The 21,413-nt window shown below is 43.2% G+C and overlaps 1 protein-coding gene across 1 annotated transcript; it reads right to left on the reverse strand.

Annotated features, from left to right (window-relative positions):
* Window positions 1-1,597: 1,597 nt before the first annotated feature.
* On the reverse strand, window positions 1,598-19,862 carry srd5a2a (steroid-5-alpha-reductase, alpha polypeptide 2a; the record flags this gene model as incomplete). Its single annotated transcript, XM_083979825.1, has 5 exons — window positions 1,598-1,664; window positions 7,006-7,156; window positions 7,950-8,051; window positions 15,373-15,536; window positions 19,570-19,862. The coding sequence occupies 5 exons, from the start codon at window positions 19,860-19,862 to the stop codon at window positions 1,598-1,600; spliced, it is 777 nt and encodes a 258-aa protein (XP_083835951.1).
* Between the last annotated feature and the right edge of the window lie 1,551 nt (window positions 19,863-21,413).

Consider the following 21,413-nt stretch of genomic DNA (forward strand, 5'->3'; position numbering starts at 1 on the left):
GTCTGGAGAAACAAAACACACAAACTTAAAAATGCAGTTCTATCTAACAGCAGAGCGGAAGGTGGTCTTGAAATGCTGAATTTCATTGATATTATAAATACTTTTAAAATTAACTGGTTAAAAAGATGTTTGGCACATCAAAATTCATTGTGGTTCTTCATCCCCAATCATATTTTTGGAAAAATGGGTGGACTTGCTTTCATTTTAACCTGCAACTACTCACCTGACAAGCTTCCGGTCACGCTGTCCAAATTTCATAAGCAATCACTTCTTTCTGGGAAGCTATGTTTCAGTCACAATTTTTCTCCTCACAAAACTTTGTTATGGAATAATGAATGTATTACTATTAGGAATAAGTCTCTTTTTTATTCCAAATGGTTTGAGAGAGGTATAAATAATATTTTGTCTGTTTTGGATGAACATGGTCTTGTCCTCTCCTATGAGAGTTTTTTATTGCGTCATAATTTCCCTATACCTTTCAAAGAATACAACTCTGTGATAAGAGCAATCCCCTCTGGCTTACTTAGTTTAATGAAAAGTCACTTATCTTTTTGTGAAGAAATTAGACCAGAGGGTAAATCTGTTTTGCTTGTGAATGGTATCAACATAAAAGACAAGAAATGTAACAATAAGCATATAAGAAATTTTTTTCATGGTAAAAAGAGGCTTTCTCCACGAGGAAAGTTTTATTGGCGCTCTCATATAGAAGACATAGACTGGGAAAAAGCATGGCTTTTGCCTCACAAATACTGTATTCATAACAAAGTTAAAGAAACTAATTTTAAAATTCTCCACAAAATATATCCTGTTAACTCCCTCATTTCAAAATTTATAGATTTGGACAGCTCCTGTGTTTTCTGTGGCCATACTGAAGAAACTTTAAATCATCTGTTTTTTGAATGTAATGTAACAATGAAATTTTGGTCAGACTTGTGTTCTTATATTTTCTCCCATGTAAACATGTCATACTGCTTCTCCCTTAAAGATGTTATATGTTATTATGAAAATAAGAAGAACAGGTGTCTTCAGTATTTAGTTAATTTTTTCATTTTATTTGGTAAATACTTTATTCATAAGCAAAAGTTTGCAACCTCCAAACCAACATTTTCTCATTTTTTAATTGAATTCAATTCTCTATAAATCCCTAGCCTTAGTTAAAAATAAGAAGAACACAACTTTTTAGAAAACTATGAAAAGGTATTTATTGTACTTCCTGACATTTAATGGAATTTGTTAACAGTGATTATTACACACCTATGTATTGACATGACAATATTTATTTATTTGTGTTTTGTTTCTGTTTGTTTAATTTTCTTCATTTTCTACTTATTTGAATGAGATCCTTGCTGTATTTATTTATATTATTCATTGTCTTTCTGAATATGAAACAGCTCTCGTGTTGTGTTATGTGTCAGTGTTTGACACTTTTTGTACACTTTGAACACTTAAATAAAAAAAATAAAAATAAAAAAAAAACTTCAGGAACTGACATCACCGTCTTCATCACTGTCTTCATCACCGTCGTCGTCTTCATCACCATGGTGACGGTTGCCCTGGTGACCTTGTGTGATGGAACAGTCAGGAGCTGATGATGTCATCACAGTAGAAAAGGAAGCACAGCTTTCCTGGAGCGAGGGTAGTCCTCGAACCTCTCCTGGTAGTCTCTAAAACACACCACACTTCACTTCAATAAACTTTATTCATCCTGTTTCGGACAACACACACACACACACACACACACACACACACACACACACACACACACACACACACACACACACACACACACACACACACACACACACACACACACACACACACACACACACACACACACACACACACACACACACACACACACACAAAGTTAATCTGGCCAGCAACACTCGGTGTCCGCCGTTACAAACTGTTTGTAAGCACCATTTATTATTGTTTTGCTATTTGCACTGATTTATATTGACTAGGAATACGTTTTGAGTAATATGCTTTGAGTTTTGACCTATCTGTGTTACGGTTTGGGCTGATGCGGCTTCCGTGTTGTTGTAAAGAGCGTGTTGAATGTGTTGAATAAATGAGAATAACGGCGGAGCGACAAAGTCGTTTTACCGTCTGCGGTAGACGGTCTCCTGTCATTTCTCATGAGTGGTTAAAAGAATAAGAAACGAAGAATGAAGAAAAGAACGTAAGACAGCCACTACACTGTTAATACCTCACTGGGTCGAGGCGATCACAAGAGTCTTCCTCAGTGTGTGAAATGACAGAAAACAGGGTGAGACATGCAAAAAAACACCCTGCATTCCCAATCCTACAGCTGCATGGCATTAGGATTTTAAAAAAGTACAAAACATGTATCAGTAGGTATTAAATAGACCAATATCAAGAAAACATATCTACAATATAAAGTGCCTATGAGTAATAAATATTTACTGAGTAGCGACACCAAAAAATTGAAATATATACAAAATACTGATTGGCAGCAAATGGTCCATAAAAAACATATAAAGTGCCACAGGTCAAAGCAGTACAACATCATGTTACAGTTGTTCTCCATTGGTTTGGCTCATTTCTCTAAACAACATGGACAAACCTCCAAACTACTTGGTGACTGTTCACAACAAAATTGTATTTCTCATTCATTTCATCACATTGCAAATGTCTTCGTACATCTTTATAAATGATTAAATACAGGTGGCTGCAGTAGCACAATGTCCATGAATAGATCTTTAGATAGTTTATATTACAGTATATTATGCTGTATTTTCTTTTTACTCTACTGAATGGAAGTTACTAAAGTTTACATGTGAATAAAAATGGCTGCCTTTCCTTGACAGTATGAGTGCAATGTGTGATGTTATACTGCCCTTACCCTAAAATTCATTTTAGTTTTTTTCAGTTTATACACAGTTGTATTCTGTTATCTAGACCAGTGGTTTCCAACCTTTTTTGGCTCGTGACCCCATTCTGACATCACAAATATCTGGCGACCCCGCGACCACGACCGCCAGCTCAGATATTTTTAAATGCTGCGTTTATTTGACCTCGATTTATATTCGAGAAAGTGAAAGTATAGAATATAGTTGTTTACGATTGTGTGTGGTGTTTTTAATCATTATTTAAAAAAGAAAAATAATCAGTTAAAGTGATAGTTCACCCAAAATTCAAATTTCACTCATTATCTACTCACCCTCATGTCGACTAAGAGCTGTGAGAAGTTTCAGAGTCCTCCGTGGCTTCTCTGAGTTACGGGGGGGTCCGTGCAGCAGTATTTGTCCATATAATGGTTGTCAATGGATACCACTTTTCTTCGTCCAAAAATACACACCAAAAAACATCCAAATACCTCCATACTGCTCGTATGTAATGTCCCTCTTGTATTGAAGCCCCGACATGAGAAATTGTTCCGCCAGTCAGTGCGAATCACAGGAAGAGCAGTGAACTGAGACACTGGGAGCTTCCGCTACAAACAAGCTTAAAATATAGACTTCTTTAATTTTTTTTGGAACAATTTCTCATGTCGGGGCTTCAATACAAGAGGGACATTACAGACGAGCGGCATGGAGGTATTTGGATGTTTTTTGGTGTGTCTTTTTGGACGAAGAAAAGTGGTATCCATTCACAACCGTTATATGGACATGCACTGCTACGCCGAGACCCCCTGTAACTCAGAGAAGCCACGGAGGACTCTGAAACTTCTCCCAGCCCTTAGTCCACATGAGGGGGAGGAGATAATGAGTGACATTTGAATTTTGGGTGAACTATCCCTTTAAAAAATATATTTTTATGTGCTGTTGTTTTGGAGGAGAGGAGCGGGAACTGCCGTGGGATGTGTCTGTCTGTGTGTGTGTGTGAGCTGAGAGGAAGAGGAAAAAGGAGAGGAAAGCTAGAAGAAAGCAGCGGATGTTTTGTTTCGGTATTGGTTCTGTTGCCGTTGGCTACGGCCCACGGTAGCCTGCGTTTTGTAATTGAAAAAAAAAGCGAAACCATAACATGAGAGGTTTATTTCTGGTCGCTACTCGCTACAATATAAACATTTTGACTTGCAGCGCTCACACGACGCCAAAGGGACGATGCATTCTGGGTAAACCGACTATTTATATAAGAAAGGGGTTTCGTTTTGACTCATGTGAAGTGAAGTGTTTAAATGGAGAGAGAAGAGAAGAGCTGTGGTGTTGTGTTGAACCGTGAGACTGTTTTACCAAATGATCTGAGAGTTTAGAGAATTTCTGTTTAGAGAAAAAATGAGCCAAACCAGTGGAGAGAAACTGTAAATAGACCAATATCAAGAAAACATACAGTGCCTAAGAGTAGCTAATAAATGTTTATTGAGTACACACAAAAAAACGTAAATATATAGAAAATACTGCTTGGCAGCAAATGGTCCAGTAACAAACATATTAAAGGAGAATTCCGGTCATTTTTGACCCCTAAATCGTTGTCTTGATGGTCACCCAGTGTTGGTTGGAGCAAAAAGCGCGACTAAAATTGATGCAGGCAAACCAGAGTTACCATGGCTACCCGGCGCTAGGGATAGCCACAACGCTAACCTATGGGGGCAATTCTTTTAACCACAACAAACACTCAGAAAACAATCAAATATCTATGGTACATGACTGGAATCCATGTATACAACAGTATAAACTTTGTGTTTTTGCATGTACCTCAGATAGCTGAACTCTGAAACATCCTGGAAAGACATTACTATCTGATCACAGAGCGCCTGCTCTTCCCGCCACAGAAACAAACACTTTTGTCCTTGTTGTGATGATTTCTTTACTAAAATAAACGGTGGAGCAGTGCAGTGGTAATGTCCAAAATATCTCTGACCGTTTATTTTTGTAAAAGAAATCATCACAACAAGGAAAAAGTGTTAGTTTCTGTGGCGGGGAGAGCAGGCGCTCTGTGATGGGATAGTAATGTCTTTCCAGGATGTTTCAGAGTTGGGCTATCTGAGGTAGAGTAGAGTAGAGTAGAGAATACTTTATTCATCCCGAGGAGGGAAATTCATATTAGTGTAGTAGCTCACACGACAATGACACAAAAAAGAAAGAAAGATGGAGCAGGGTCGCCGGATGGAGCAGGGCCGCCGGATGGAGCAGGAACCGCCGGGTGGAGCAGGAACCGCCGGATGGAGCAGGAACCGCCGAGTGGAGCAGGGCCGCCGGGTGGAGCAGGAACCGCCGGGTGGAGCAGGGCCGCCGGGTGGAGCAGGACCGATGGTGAAGAGGCAGCTGGGTGGATCAGGATCATTGGTGGAGGGGCCAAATCATTTTGCTTATCTGCCCCACTACTATATTCCTCCATCTTGCAGCAAGGAGAAAGGAGCCGTCCACCACCGCTGCTTTCCTGGTCAGTCAAGGTGCCATGAAGTGGATGATCCAGGCCGTCCAGAATTGCCTCCTCCTTCTTCAGTGCTCTAGTGCCTCAGGATGTTTAGTCTGTATCCTAGCAACAACTTCATGGAGAACTTCAGATGGAACTTAAGCAGTTGCCATTAGGTGGGATGTACACAAGTGTTGTTATGATTCGAAAAAAATAAAATAAATGTCTACTTTCTGAGTCTTCACCAATATCTCCAGCTCTTGATCACTCTTGTTGGGCAGAGAGTTGATATTTCCAATGATGACTGACCTCAGAAAGGACTGATAGGACATCTCCACCTCCAAGCCTTTAACTTTGCACCAGCAGCAGCACAACAACCACCACAAAAGCACCTCTTCAGATCATCTGAGGACAGGATGGTGGTGTCCTCCAGATCTGTCCATTTTCAATGAAAGAAGCTCATCTCTGAAGAATCTCTTCTCCCCAGAGAAGCATCCATCAGTAGATAACAAAAAACACAACAAAAATAAAACAAATGTTGAGTAAAAACTCAAAAACTCAGAGCTACCAGACTTTGCTGCTCCCAGTTGAAGCGCATGTTCCGGAATATGTGAGGGACTACATGCAAAAACACAAAGTTTATACTGTTTATACTGTACACTATATGAGTTCAGTGGTGTCTCTAAGGATTCCAGTCATGTACCAGAGATATTTGATCGTTTTTTTGAGTGTTTGTTGTGGTTGAAAGAATTGACCTCTGGCTAAGCCCCGCCCCCTCCACTCACTCGGACAAACAGTCAACATTCGGTGACAGTTGCTATGGCAACAGCTGTCACCGTAGAGACATTTCACAGGAGACAGAAGGATTAAATATCATCTGGAAGTCACCAAAACTTCACGTAGCTTTGCTGCTATGGCTGTCGGTTGCCGTGAAACTCCGATAGCGACGGGCTAATTTCTGTTAGCCTGTCTATGGAGTTTTACATTATACGTTAGCATTAAGCTAGCGGACTTTATGCTTAGTTGTGATGCTGGCTAACATCTAAACATCTATGACAATATGTTGCCTCAAATACGTTGTTGACTTAACTTAGAACAGATGTAGACATCCTTGTTAAGTTTATCCACGTTTAGTTGGTGTTGTGGTCTACTGCATAACTTTATCCAGAGCAGACACTTCTCTCGGTTGAGATGTGGCTTGGGAAAAGGTAAAAAAAATCCCCCCCGTGGCCTCTCAGGATACCTAGTGTCAGAGTTGCATGTACCCCATGCACACCGTTTGACCATTTTAAACTTAAAATGTCAAGAAAAAACATATAAAAACGAATGAAAACTGACTAACTGCAATGCATTTCAATGGACGTGGAAGCAGAGAATGTCCGAGTGTATGGGCTAGCTATGGGCACTGTGATTGGCTCATCGCGTTTGGGGGCGTGGCTTAGCCATAGGTCAATTGCCCCCATAGGTTAGCGTTGTGGCTATCCCTAGCGCCGGGTAGCCATGGTGTAACTCTGGTTTGCCTGCATCAATTTTAGTCGCGTTTTTTTGCTCCCACCAACACTGGGTGACCATCAGGACAACGATTTAGGGTTCAAAAATGACCGGAATTCTCCTTTAAGTGCCACAGGTCAAAGCAGTACAGCCTGTAGTGAGTGTGTAGTGGTGGTGGTATCTGTCTGTACGGACCTGTGGTGCTGCACGGCTCGGGGCCCGATGGAGCAGACGGTGAAGAGGGCGAAGGCGAAGGTGGGTAAGGACCAGCCGGCCACGGCGTAGCCACACCACTCCACAATCTCCCCGAAGAAGTTGGCGCCGGACACCAGCTCAAACACACCGCCTGGGACAGACACAGAGACAGAGACAGAGACAGGGTCAGAACAGGGTCAGTGGGTCTGATCGGATGTGGATCTGATAGAAGACAGTAACCCTACGTCACGTAAAAGGCCACGCCCCCTCGCCGGTGAAAACAAAGGAGAAGTCCTCAGTGTGTTCCATAGGCGCTAATACAAAAAACCACAATGCCAAAGAGTTGTTGTGTGGTATAGTGTTCATTGAACAACTTAAAAGAACCTAAACATAAGATTTTCCCTCCTCCCCTTAAGAGAGTGGGACAGGAAAAGAAGAGATTTATGGCTTCAGGCCGTACGAAGAATGGACAAAAATGGCCGAGGGTCCGCTATTCCGAAATTTTCCGAAGGTCCGTTCTAAAATTCAATGTGTGGGCTAATATACAAGGGGGAAAAAAACAATTCAAATAGTGCAGGCTTCGATCCCTGGCCGCCCGCACCCGAGGTAGCTGCTCTAACCGCTGATTTAAGGCGACAGTTGATTGACATGTTTCACTCAGCGTTATATACCGCACCTCTCGCCGCTGAGTGGGCTCATTCTCCGGTAAGATTTATGGACATACATTCCTTAAATTTTTTTTTTTTCGGTAAAACGAGGTGATATAGCTGTCTGCCTGACAAACGTTAGCTATTGCAGGAGGTTTCCAGGCCAAACCAAGACGGACTACGGCGGGATTTGTATTTACCGCCAGTCAAAGCCAGCAGTTTGTTTTCACCGGAATGGGGGCGTGGCCTCACTTGCTACTCTCATCTAAGTGGATCTGGGTCTAAGTGGACCGGTACCTCGGGGGATCCGGTAGACGATCTCTCCAGGTTTCCTCAGGTTGCGCAGGATGTGGTCGCTGTGGATGTTGATGATCATCCCCACAAGGAACAGGAGGAAACCTGGGAAGATAGATAGATAGATAGATAGATAGATAGATAGATAGATAGATAGATAGATAGATAGATGGATAGATGGATAGATGGATAGATGGATAGATAGATAGATAGATAGATAGATAGATAGATAGATAGATAGATAGATAGATAGATAAATAGATAAATAGATAGATAGATAGATCATGTCATCTGAGTGTCATTGTTCACTCTGGAGCGCAACTCCAACTTCTTTTTCTCCAAACCAGTAAATATAATGTTCATCATACTTTGCAAAATCTATTGAATGTTAGAACGTTAGAGTGAGGATGAGTTCAATTACAGTATATGACGTGTTTGAAGGTGGAAGAGCCTGTTACACTGGGAGCTGGTACCAACCTAAACCATATACCAGATAAAAGAATATAAAATATGAGATTAAAAAGTCATAGATAGGAAGTCAAATTCATTTTATTTAAATGTATTCAATGGCATTTCCCAAACGTGGCTTGATGCTCCTGCAGTGTTGGGAAGATTACTTTGGAAATGTAGTTGGTTACAATTACAAGTTACCCTGTTGAAAATGTAATAGTAGTGTAACTATTTCAATTACATCATCAGAGTAATGTAACTAATTACATTTGATTACATTTTAATAACTTTTCTTAATTTTGAATGAATGCTCTCAACTTTTAACCATTTTCACACTTTCAGACCTAACGGTTAACCTTTCAGCAGTACTTAAGACAACATAAAGACAGTATCAGCTAATACTAGACTCTTTTTACTGTGAGAACAGCTGTAGGCTATACTTTACATTAGACCTATAGACACATAAGGGTATAGTTGTAACTCTTCAGATTCAACATTGACAGTTTAAGATGTCAACAACATCTTCACCTCTGGCAAACACTCTTTGCACCACAATGGTATTTGATATTCACAGCAACAAGCAAGTATTAGCCTACTAACAGTATAGCAAGAGGCACACAGCTATGACATCCATACCATTAGTGCAGATTGTTGCATATCTGCAAAATGTCCACAAATACTACAGCAGCATCCGTACAACCCTTCACCTCAACAAGAGCCAGCGGAGACCGAGTCACATACGTAGAGCGTCGGCATGGTCCGGTAAAATAAAATAGTCACTTTTCCACCTTTTGGTGCGGGCCATGTCAAACCCCTAAACCACTTTTTTCTGCTGAAAACAAATATATTTGGGTATAAGGTTGTTAGTCCCGATTCTTTGTATTGGAAGCCCAAGAACAAACCAGAGAAGTCTTTCGTACAAAAGTGGTAGAGTTTACTCAGGTCACAGATAAAGTACATCAGCGCTGGACTCAGAGTGACAGAGCTCTCGCAGGATCTCGGTCAGGAGTGAGTCCAGATTTCAGGAAATGGGTCACATTTATCTTCTTGGGCTGGGCCTGCCCCGTACACAGGTTGGATGTTCTCAGCATGTTCTCAGAATGTGATAAGCAACATGTGTGTGTTGTTGTTCAGGCATGTATCTAATGCAACAAACCTAACTGACAGACTAAGAGAACTCAGCAGTTACATTATGTCCTTGTTTATCAGGCTAGAGTCACAATATCTGGCTTCATGTTCACATATATCAGGTTATGTGCATTCAAGCCTACTAAATTAGAATACATGATATCTCAGAACGTCATTGAAGTATAAAAACAAAGTACGTAACGTCCCAGAACATATCCAATTGTAACAAGGTAGTGTTGTCGATTGATTCTGGTCCAACTTTTGACATTTTAGTCAAAATACTCAATTTGGTGTATTTTGTAGTAAAAATGTAGAGTGACTGCCCTCTATGGGTTGAAACACGGCTATTACAATTGAATTTTTCTATTGGCTGAGATGGTGGTCGATGACGTTTTGGAGGCAGCTTTCGTCACCGTCCACCAGCTCCCCGACCAATCAGCACCGGCTGCTGCCTGCCGCTAACGGCTGCTAACAGCTGCCTGGATGGGAATCATTAGCGGCTCTGCCCCGGCCGGCGCTAACGAGCCGCTAACGGCTCTGGCGTCCTCTCCTAGTAGTGTCCACGCTACTAGTGCTGTCAGAGTAGCTCGTTAGTAGCTCGTTAGCACTGTAGCATAAGTGTTGATGTGTGTTTATTACTTTTTTTTCTCCTTTGTGTGATTTCGCGGGTGTGAATGGGGCGCAGGGGGGAGGGGGGATCGGAGAGTGCTCCTGAGTCCCGTCCATAATCAAGGCATTTTTTGAATTTCAAGCTTAGAGCACGTCATTCAAAACTGAGGGGTTTAGTTGCTCTTTAATTATCTGACTTGCTTGCTTACTTACTTGGATATTACCACTCTGGCGACCGGCGGATCATCTGGTGTGCGCGCGGTAGCCTATGTTCCTTTTTTATATCTCCATTGCGCGGCACATCTTCACATTTACGCGCTCTCTACACAAGCGTATGGCCGACGTAGGCTACAGTCTGGGATGACATCGAAATAATGTAGCTGTGCGCACCTTGTTTCTCATGTTGCCCACTTACGGTGCGTTCACACCAAACGCGATGGACGCGATGCCATCGCCCGTAACACGAGCATCGCGTCGTTTGACATATTTGTCACATTTTTCACCATCGCTTCATCGCGCTATGATGCAACCCACCTCCCGCTATTTTCTTTCTCTCGTCAACCATGGCTGAGAAATAATAATAAATATAAATACATATGAAATATTCACAAGGAGGAAGCTGTAGGTCCTCTGACCCTCTGCAGGCATATCTTTTTTTATTACGACCGCGGTAAAAGTACGACGTCGTGTCATAAAGCTCCGGGAAACGGCCATGGATGTGTATTATTGATCTGAGGAAAACACACACAGCCCCGGGGTTGTTGTTGTTTTTTTTTAACTCTTTCGCGACCATTGACGAGTAAACTCGTCACAGCCTGCCGAACGTTCACGACCATTGACGAGTAAACTCGTCAAAACCGTTTTTTTACAGATTACGATAATAGACACTCTGAGGTACCCTGTGTGTGAATATGGTAGTCCTCTGATATGTAAAACTGTTTTAAACTAAAATCAAAACATAATGTTTTTTATAAACTGTGTGATCTTGGTTTTGTTTGAGTAATCGTTCTCCTTGAACGCTGCTCTGGGGACAGCGTGCAGCGCTGTGCGGCTGTCAGCTACAGTGTTGCAACTTTCTCGCTGAATCTGGCGACTTTCCAAACCGTCTTTTGACAAAAGCGACCGACGACAAATGTGGCGACTTTTACCGGTGCTGTTACAAACGTTTATGGTTTGGAGACTCGGATCTGAAAGCCCGTTATCAAGGCTGTTTTCACGGCGCTGTGCAGCAGAGCGGGCGCTCTGCAGCGGGTGCTGTGACCGGCCGCCCCCGCCCCAGAGCACTCATCGCCGGCCAGTCACACAGCAGTGTCACGGAGCTGCTGCGCTGCGGCCAGAGACCCGCACCGCTGCACCGCTGCTCTCCAAGCTGCCACACCCCCCAGATTTACCTACAAATATATTTATTTAGCCGTAGAAATGATTTAGGAGACATGCCACACTGCAGAGTAGCGGTAAAATGAGCAGATTGCCACTTGACACAAAAGTGCGTTTTTCTCTGAAACTAGAGCGGGAGCTCCGTTTTTGGAGAAACCCAGCTCTCTTCTTCTACTTCGTCCTCACGAACGAAACGTTGTAAAGTCACTCTTCAATCACGTGAAGACCGTTTGTTTCTAGGTGATGTACAGAGTTCGGTTCGACGTGAGATAAAAGGTAAACAAATAGCCAAAAACATGTGGTCCTGAGCGGATGTGCTGAGGAATTAGTGTGGTCGCGAAAGAGTTAACACAGCCACAGGTTCTCTGTAGGAGGGTCTGGTGAGAGACTACAGCCACAGTGATCTTCTTCTTCTCCACCATGTTTTGAAATGTGTGTCTGCAGCTGTGTCGGTGACGTGGTTGAATATCAACACTGATTGGATGTCGCGGCACAGCGTCACGCGATGTCGCTTGAAAAGTTCAAATTTTTCAACTTCAAGCGATGGACGCGATGATGCGATGGCTGCGATGGACGCGTCATCGCTTCATCGCGTCGCTCGTATCGCCCGAAACGCGCCGCCCGACGCGCCATCGCGTGTCATCGCGCCATTTACATTGACTTTTAATGGAAAGTTGTGGCGTTCATCGCGTCATTTACATTGACTTTTAATGGAAAGTTGTGGCGTTCATCGCGTCCATCGCGTTTGGCGTGAACGCACCGTTAGGAGAGGTGCAACAGTGCCAGTGTGGATCATCGCGGGTCAGACACGTGTCAGTATCCAACTTGCGGCTTTGAAAGGAGGACGTTGACATGAAAAAAGTATTTGATAAATCCGAGTTTTTGTGATGATTTTTCAAATGTAACTATTGTAATCATGGAAATTTATAAAAGCAACTGTAATTTAATTACACATTTTCCCACAGTAATGTAACGGATTACAATTACGTACATTTTGTAATTAAAGCAGAAGTAAGCGATATTTTTGTGTTAATATAAGTCTTAAATAGTTATATCTTCCGACAGCAATCACTTACATAGAGTGTTTGGTCTGAAACACGGGTCTGTCAGTCCCTCTGCTCTGCTCTGAGCCGAGGAGAAAACTTTCCTCGTATCCTACAAGTTTTATCCAATGAGGAGAGAGAACGGCATGAAGGGCTGTGTGTGCAGCCAAGGGATGCGCCTGAATGTGGTGACGTAGGGACGAGGACCAATAGATCCATGACGAGGGCGAGGGCGGGGGCGGGGGCTGCTAACTCCGTTGGCTGACAAGACGTTATGGTGCGTTCAAGGCAGCCCGTAACTTGTGTTTTTCCGACTTGTGAAGTCGTACCAGTTCGATCTGGTGCGAGTTCACGGGTCGGAAGTTACGAGTGGCCGTTATAGTGACTTTCACAGGTAAAACAGGTCGGAAAAACACGAGTGGGTTGCCTGAAACGCTACAAAGTCGTAAGACATGACGTGAAGCTGTAATTTACGGTTTCAAAAGCCTGCCTGGAACGCAGCATTAGCCAAAACAACCGGATCGCTTACTTCTGCTTTAAATTAGACTACGTAACGGCGTTACATGTAATTCGTTACTCCCCAACACTGTGCTCCTGACAGGAGACTTCACCAGCTCCGACGCCGCCTGAACCTGGCTAAAGTGCAAATCAATGGAGTTGATGGTTATTATTACAGGTAGGCCTATTATAATTATTAAAGCTATTAGAGTGATTAGAGCGGTCGTATTCAAAGGCTGCGGTTCACCAACACCAGAAGGACTCCACAGAGAAGACGGTGAGTTCAGGCACCTGGATGGCTGCAGGCTTGTTAGCTCGTTAGCTTGTTAGCTCGTTAGCTCGTTGGCAAACAGATGAGTAGCTGAGTCAATAAGCTGCTAACTGGCCTGAGGAAGCTTCTTATGAAGTAAACCAACAGTCAGCTCTCTGATGTGTGTGCGTGTGGTTTTACTATATTTGAATCCTTCAGTTTCATGACTAAAATTGCTCTATTACAGCTGCACAGATGTGTTTATAATCACGTCACCATTAGCTGCTAAAATACAGAATTCATCATTTGTGTGAACTTAATCAACTTGTTCTGTTAAAGCAGCTACAAAGAACTTTTAACTGGTTATGTAAACGTCTCTGCTTTCTGCCGATGTCTCTGTTTGACCTACAACAGGGGATGAGGCCACAGCTGTTTCTAAATAGTAAAAAAAAACTCTGAACCTGACATGAAAATTTGGCATTGAAAACTGAATTTGGCATTGTAATAAAAGTTGTCTGTTTTTTTACACTGTCTACTGGTTTTCATTTTCAATTTTATGTTTTTTCAGTGTCACGTTGTTGGCAGGGTTTTGGCGTTACCTCTGAATTTCCCTCTAAAACAACTCTGTGTGGTAACGTTGTGTTATTATCTCATAGCGTGGTGAATGTGCAGCTCACAACTTGTCCACCAGAGCGTTGTGGAGTTGTTGGATTGTGTGTTTGATGAGGGAAACCAAGAAATCCCATAATGAGCCTCCGTAGCGTAGCTCTGAGCAGCTCACGGCTCTGCTCCGCCATTCTAAAAATAGCTTGCACCAACAATTAAAGGTAACAAACCTACTGCTATGACTATAGGGATTACGGCCAATTTGCCAAAATGTTGAACTATCCCTTTAAAGCCCCAGTATGTAACTTATTTGGCTTTTTATTAGCAAAAATCAAACATGTCTTTCATAAATCCGTATTTCACTGAAGGTGAATCACAGCTGCATCCAAATGAAAGCTTTCTGGTTCGTTAGAATGAGTTGTTACAAGTCGTTACAAATACATAAGTGGGCGACGCACCGAACCGAGGCGGCCATGTTGCATCGTGACCGTAGGTAACCACGGAAACTGAGCGGAGCTGTGGGCTCGGCCTGTTAAAACTGTCACCACTGTGTAGTGTGAGGAAGGACGGAGGCTCTGGTGTTGCATTCAGGTGCAGTCAGGCAGACGGCCGTCGGCAAACCAACCGGATGTCATTTTACTCCACCAGAGAAAGACGGTAAAACAATACCACATCACCATGACAACATGTTGTCAGGCCTGTATTGTTTTGCCTCGTGCTGGCGGACCACTTGTTTATCCTGTTACATGCAGCGTCTGTTGTCTGTCTGACGTCTGCCCGATTTCATGTGAATGCAACATCAAGAATACGTTCTGGTCAAGGGGGCAGTTGTCGGTCTGAGAAGTGAAGCTCACTTCTGCGTTCAAAAAACTGCAATCCCCTCTTCTTCCTCTGGGGGCTGGTGTCAGAAAGCAGCATTCTCCATAGACCCCCATGTTAAAATCGCCGACTTTACATCCTCAACAAACATGTTAAAAGCCTGGTGTCAGAACGTTTTTTCGTCTCAATCGATAGTTTCTACCCCCGCACACACTCTGAGGGGGGTGAATTTTTTTTTTAACTCTACCGTTTTACTGTTATTAGGTTAAAACTCTGGCCAATTAGGGCGCGGAAACGTTGAGTGACAGGTCCGAGCAGCTCCGTGGACAGCTGCTTCGAGGCCAGTGGGCGGGTTCTCGGCCGGCCAATCCAACATGGCGCTGTTCAGGCCGCCATATTTGAGTCACAAAAACGACTCCCCAAAACCAATGGGTCACGTCACAGATGCTACGTCCATTCTTTTTACAGTCTATGGTGTGAAAGCACCGTTACGACTACGCGCTAGAGCTCATGGTGAATGCAAAACACTACCGCTGTTGTCCACAGGGGTCGCCAAAATCAACACAACAGGAAAGTTCTTTGTAGATGCTTTAAAATGTCCCAATGTTTGGTACAGAGTGTGATATGACCTGTTGCTGTGACTCACCTGCAGCCAGACGAGCTCTGGTCATCCAGGTGTCGTCGAACCGTGCACAGTGCAGCAGGTGGTGTCCCTGCAGGAAGCCGTTGAGCGAGCAGAAGATGGCGCTGTAGAGCAGGATGGAGAGGGGGAGGGGCCGTCCTCGGGTCAGGAAGGAGTAGATGAAAGTCCTGAAACACAGCGTTAACAAACACCGATCACTGTGATGGGAACAACGACACTAGCCGACTTTTATCAGTAACAGTAACCAAAAAAAAACTCTGGAGGAGATAAACAGGAGGTTAGGGGGGCGAGTCCAAGTAATATGACATATTTGTGCATTTTATTTTAAAGAAAAGTGACGCAATAGTTCCTGATAATTAATTACTTTTATAATTAATTCAGTTACTAGTTATGGGGGAAAGTAACTATAGGTCTAACTAACTTGTATTCCAGCTCCATTTACAAAAAATGGAGCCGAAGGACCTCTCTATTCTGACAGGTTGCCGCCATAGCTAATTACCCTAAAATTAACCAGGGCTCAACTTCTCGTCTGGTGACGCTTTGGACGCTCAGTGTCGCTGGGCTCTCATTGAAAATGAATTGACTTTTTTTTGTTTTGACGCTTTGGAAGCTTTTGGTGTGAACGCACAGTTAATCCCTATTCGCACGGGATAAGTTTTACCTGGGGACCTCTGGTAATTTGTAATAATCACGGAGGACGTCTGTGATCTTAATCCCGTGCGAATGCGCCATGTCAGTAATTTGTAAAGTAAAAATTCCCCCACAAATGACCTACTATATTTCACCAAAGACCGGCGTCCCGTGGTGAAACTAGTCCTGTGCGAATCTGCATCTCAGTAATTGAGGGGCTTTTTTTTTTTTTATTGTGCGCCTTTTTCTACTTCTTTCCTGGTTGAAACATGGAGGCTGCAGTGGAAATTATGTGCGGCAATTTTGACACCGTTTTAGGTGCAAACACGGGCTGGTATCGGTGCTGGAGACCCATTTGAAGAAACAGCTCAGATCCATAAAAAGAGCAAAATTTCGGAGGATATTGAGATGGATGACGGCGGCTTTTTAATACAGATGCCGTGACGGCCCGTTACTGTGACAACAACTGCACTGTTGCGAAGTCACGTTGCTGCTTCTGCATTTTATTTACATTTGCTTCGCACATGGATGTGACAGCAGCGGATGTTACAACGTGCAGCTTTGACGTCATATCGGAGCCTTAATGTCAGTAAATTAGAGTAAAAATACAGACTTCACTTATCCTGCGCAAATGTACCGCAAGAAACACAGACGTAGGGGAGTAATTTACAAATCACGTCCCCAGGTAATACTAATCCCGTGCGAATAGGGCTAATAGTCCATATCCTGGTTATGCACAGCTCCACTACTGCCTGAACTAATGGTGCGTTCAAGGCAACCCGTAACACGTGTTTTTCCGACCCGTGAACTCGTGCCAGTTCGAACTGGTACGAGTTCACGGGTCAGAAGTTACGAGTTTGACGGCCGTTATAGTGACTTTCACGGGTAAAACAGGTCGGAAAAACACGAGTTAAGGTCTTTGCACACTGAGTTTCGGACTCGGTGTGTAAACATGATCGACACACACAACATGAGGTTGAATTTCTTTTTTGACGTGTGGCAATATCGGACGAAAAAAACGGACTCGGTGTGCAAAGGCCTTTACGGGTTGCCTGGAACGCTACAAAGTCATAAGTCGTGACTTGAAGCTGTAACTTACGGTTTCAACAGCCTGCCTGGAACGCAGCATTAATGCTGCTCCTTTGTTTCCTGTCTCACATTACTGGACAAACTGATTAATCCAGGTGTGTCTGAGTCATCACAATGGTCAGAGTCAGACACACCTGGATTAATTAGGTTGTCCAGTAATGTGAGACAGCAAACAAAGGAGCAGCGTTAAGTTCAGGCAGTGGAGCTGCATAACAAACAGCCCCCCCCCAACAGGATAACCACATGTCCCAGCTTAATCCCTGATAGGTTTACAACAACAGGCTCTGCTGACTCAGCGGCATTCATGTCACAGTACACTGCAAAAACCCCACATTTTTCCAAGAATATTTGTCTTATTTCTTGTCAAAATGTCTCATTTCTACTCAATACTAACCTCTTTCCACTTTAAATGAGACTAATCACCTAAAAATGAACTTGTTTTTAGATCATTTCACTTGTTTCAAACTAATTTTCACTTGAAATAAGTAGAAAAATCTGCCAGTGAAAGTAAGTTTTTTGTGCTTGTAATAAGAAAGAAAAACTTGATCCACTGTCAGATTTTTCTACTTATTTCAAGTGAAAATAGACTTGAAATAAGTAAAAAGTGTCTAAAAATAAGATGCTTTTGATGTGATGAGTCTTATTTTAAGTAGAATGAGATTTGTTTTGACTAGAAATAAGACAAATGATCTTTGTAAGAGTTTGAATTTTTGCAGTGTAACCAATGGCAACGGCTGGTATTTCACAGCCTGTCACAGGGATGTCGTTAGGTTCACCACAGCAGAGCCACTGTTCAGACAGAGAGCATTGTCGCTACCCGATCCGCGATGCTACCGGATCCGTGACAGCCACGTACGGCAACTCCACTTGGACAAACTTAGTTGAATTGACTTAGGATCACTGCCCTATGTGCGTCGCCACAGACGGTTTATCTATTATTTATTTTTTAAATACTTTATTAGTAATGTAAATTGAGGGTTGGTTGTGGTGGTAATAGGATCTTGATGCTCAGAAAACAGGAACACAGGCGGACTTTTTAATGTTTACTGTCCTCTATTCTCGCCGGCCTCATCACCATGACAACCACAAACAATCACAACTACCACAACACTCACTGAATAAACGAGTCTGCCGCGGCTGTCTTATGACGGACCTACGCGGTTTTTATTTTATTTTATTTTATTTTTTAATCATTTTCACAGTACCGTATTTTAAATTCACAGAACTTAAAGCATGTACGCAAATCGGGCAGTGCCCAAATGAAGTTTGTCCAAGTGGAGTTGCCGTAGGCAGCTGTCCAAGATGGCGGCCGGTCTGCGCATGCGCAGACCAGTTTTGTCACGGATCCGGTAGCGTCGCAGATCGGGTAGCGACAAGCATCACCACGTTACCGACCGGGTGACTGGAGGTCAAAGGTCACCAGGACGTTTACTGTTTCGTTAAAACTAAATTAAAAACAAGATGTTTAAAAGGTGTTTAGGTGAGAAGAGAGTGATGAGGTTTCACTTTAGCCTTCAGTCGGTGTGTGTGTGTGTGTGTGTGTGCGTGTGTGTGTGTGTGTGTGTGTGTGTGTGTGTGTGTGTGTGTGTGCGTGCTCTGGGGAAAAAGCTGTTCCTCGGCCTGTTTGTCAAAACACTTTGTAATGAGGCTCAGGTGTCACACAGGTGGTTAAGACCCGTGAGAGAGGAGGAGGAGGAGGAGGGAATGAGAAGGAGGAGGAGGAGGAGGAGGAGGGGGAGAAGAGGGAATAAGAGGAGGAGTAGTAGGCGAGAAGAGGAGGAGGAGGAAGAAGAAGAAGAGGGAATAAGAATAGAAGGAGGAGGAGGAAGAGGAGAAGGAGCAGGAGGAGGAGGAAGATGAAGAGGAGAAGGAGGAGGAGGAAGAGGAGAAGGAGGAAGAGGAAGAGGAGAAGGAGGAGGAGGAAGAGGAAGAGGAGAAGGAGGAGGAGGAAGAGGAGAAGGGGCAGGAGGAGAAGGAAGAGGAAGGAGTAAGAAGAGAAGGAGGAGGAAGAAGAGGAGGAGAAGGAGGAGGAGGAGGAGGAAGAAGAGGGAATACGAATAGAAGGAGGAGAAGGAACAAGGAGAAGGAGGAGAAGAAAGAGGAGGGGGGAGTAAGAAGGAGGAGGAGGAAGAAGAGGAAAAGGAGGGGGAGGAGGAGAAAGAAGAAGAGGGAATAAGAGGAGGATGAGGAGGAAGAAGAGGAGGAGGAGGAAGAGGAAGGAGGAAGAAGAGGAGAAGGAGGAGGGGGGGAATAAAAAGAGGGAATAAGAGGAGGGGGAGGAGGCGCAGTTGTCCAGTGGTCACAGAACATTAACGCTTTATCTCTGTCTTCACATTAATACAACAATATTTAACTCTAATAAAATAAAATAAATTATAACCTATTGATCCAACAACACTACACACAGTGACTTCCTGTAGTTGTCACTCAGACCGCAGCAGCTGATTGGCTCTTTGCTCAGTGTGTTTCTCTTCTTCTTACCTGTGGAAGTAGTGCAGCATGAAGGTGCAGAGCAGCAGCGTCCTCCCGGTGCTCGAACCGGCCCCTTGCTGCTCCTCCGGCGGCAGCAGCAGCAGCAGCAGCAGCGGCAGCGCGAAGCTCGGCAGCTCCTGGAGGAACCAGCCCAGCCGGGCGGAGCAGCAGCGGGACCGGGCCACCGGCGGCACGTAGCGGCCGTAGGGCGCCGTGTTCCGGGTCTGGTGCCACAGGTAGAGCGGAGCGCCGAGCAGCAGCGCCCCGCTCAGAGAGGACACGGCCCCGGCATGACACTGCATCTACACCCGCTGCTGCTGCTGCGGAGCCTGGCGGAGCTCCGACAGCACAGAGAGAGGACAGGACTGACAATTATAGGCTACTAGTAACTGACTACAACTACACACTGATGACTGCTGCTGGGCGGGGCTGAGAGAGAGAGGGGGAGGGAGAGACAGAGAGAGAGAGAGCCTCTGCCTCTTTTTACCTGATTTATACCTATTGTATAATGTTATGCAGGGCCGTTGCTAGGAATTCTGGGCCCCCTGAAAGAATACTAAAGTGGGCCCCTGACTTTTCCGCTTTTTTTCTTAGACTACGGTTATCTTTTTTTTTTATTTAGCCTACTTTGTTTTGATGCTAATGCAGCATTACTATGAGTATTAGTCAGGGTCTTATGCAGAATAAATCAGTCATACAAACATTAGACTACTGGGTTTTTTTTGTGGGCCCCACTGGGCGCTGGGCCCCTAGAGTTATCATCACCTTTCTCCCCTATACAACGGCCCTGTGTATATGTAGGCTAATATTGTTTGTTTGTTATATTGAAATATGTAATATTGTATATATATACTATCTAATATTGAAATGTCTAATACTGTATGTGTATATGTAGAAATGTTTCATATTGTATATTTGTTATATTGAACAAATTGAAATTGAACAAATTGAAATTGAAAAAAGAAAGAGAGAGAGAGAAGAGAACTCATTGTTACCCCCAGTTTATTTCATGCTGGAAAAATGTTTTATTTGGCTACACTGAATATGATTTTAAAAAAAACTAAACTCCCAGTTGTATATGATTCATTTGTTAATTATTTTATCTAAGAAGCCAAACTTCCTGGAACTGTCTGCATATGTTGGTCACTGTGATTGTGAAAATAAAAAAGCCGTTAAAAGGTAGCTATGACCTCTGTCTGTAAGCTTTACAAAATATTTATTTAAGACAGGATGCAGATATTAAAACTGGTATGTGCATTAGTCTAAATAATATCAAATATAGTCAGGTGGTTTTTTTTTAATGTGGCTGGTTGTCAGGGTTACATCATAATTATTGACATCAACATTAGAGTTTTTCTCCACTGTTTTGGCTCATTTGTTGAAACAGAAATCACATTCTCTAAACTCTCAGTTCATTTAATTTGTGTGACACTTCACTCGTGTCAAAAACCACCGGATCGCTTACTTCTGCTTTAATATGGTACTACGTGTATTGTTGTTTTTCATTTCTTTATTTTATGTATTATTATATATGTTGTGGCTGTCTTTCAATAAACTTCAGCCGCTGAGGAACTTAAAGCTCTTTTGTGACGCGTCCAAAAACTCCATGGGTCCACGATGAATTTAAAGTGTTTATTGTGACAAAAATCAAAAAGAGCCAACAAGCAGTTATATCAAAAAGGGAAATTAATACGTGCCCTTTCAATAAATAATAATAATGATACTGGTGAGATGATAAGGTGAAAATGATGGTAAATTGACGGTCAACAAAAAAATATGAGCTTAGTTCTCTCTCTCTCTTTGTGTTCAAAACTCCCGCCACCACACACACACACTCACTAAGTAAAGAAAAT

The sequence above is a fragment of the Trachurus trachurus genome, assembly GCF_905171665.1.
Source record: "Trachurus trachurus genome assembly, chromosome: 1".
NCBI lineage: Eukaryota > Metazoa > Chordata > Actinopteri > Carangiformes > Carangidae > Trachurus > Trachurus trachurus.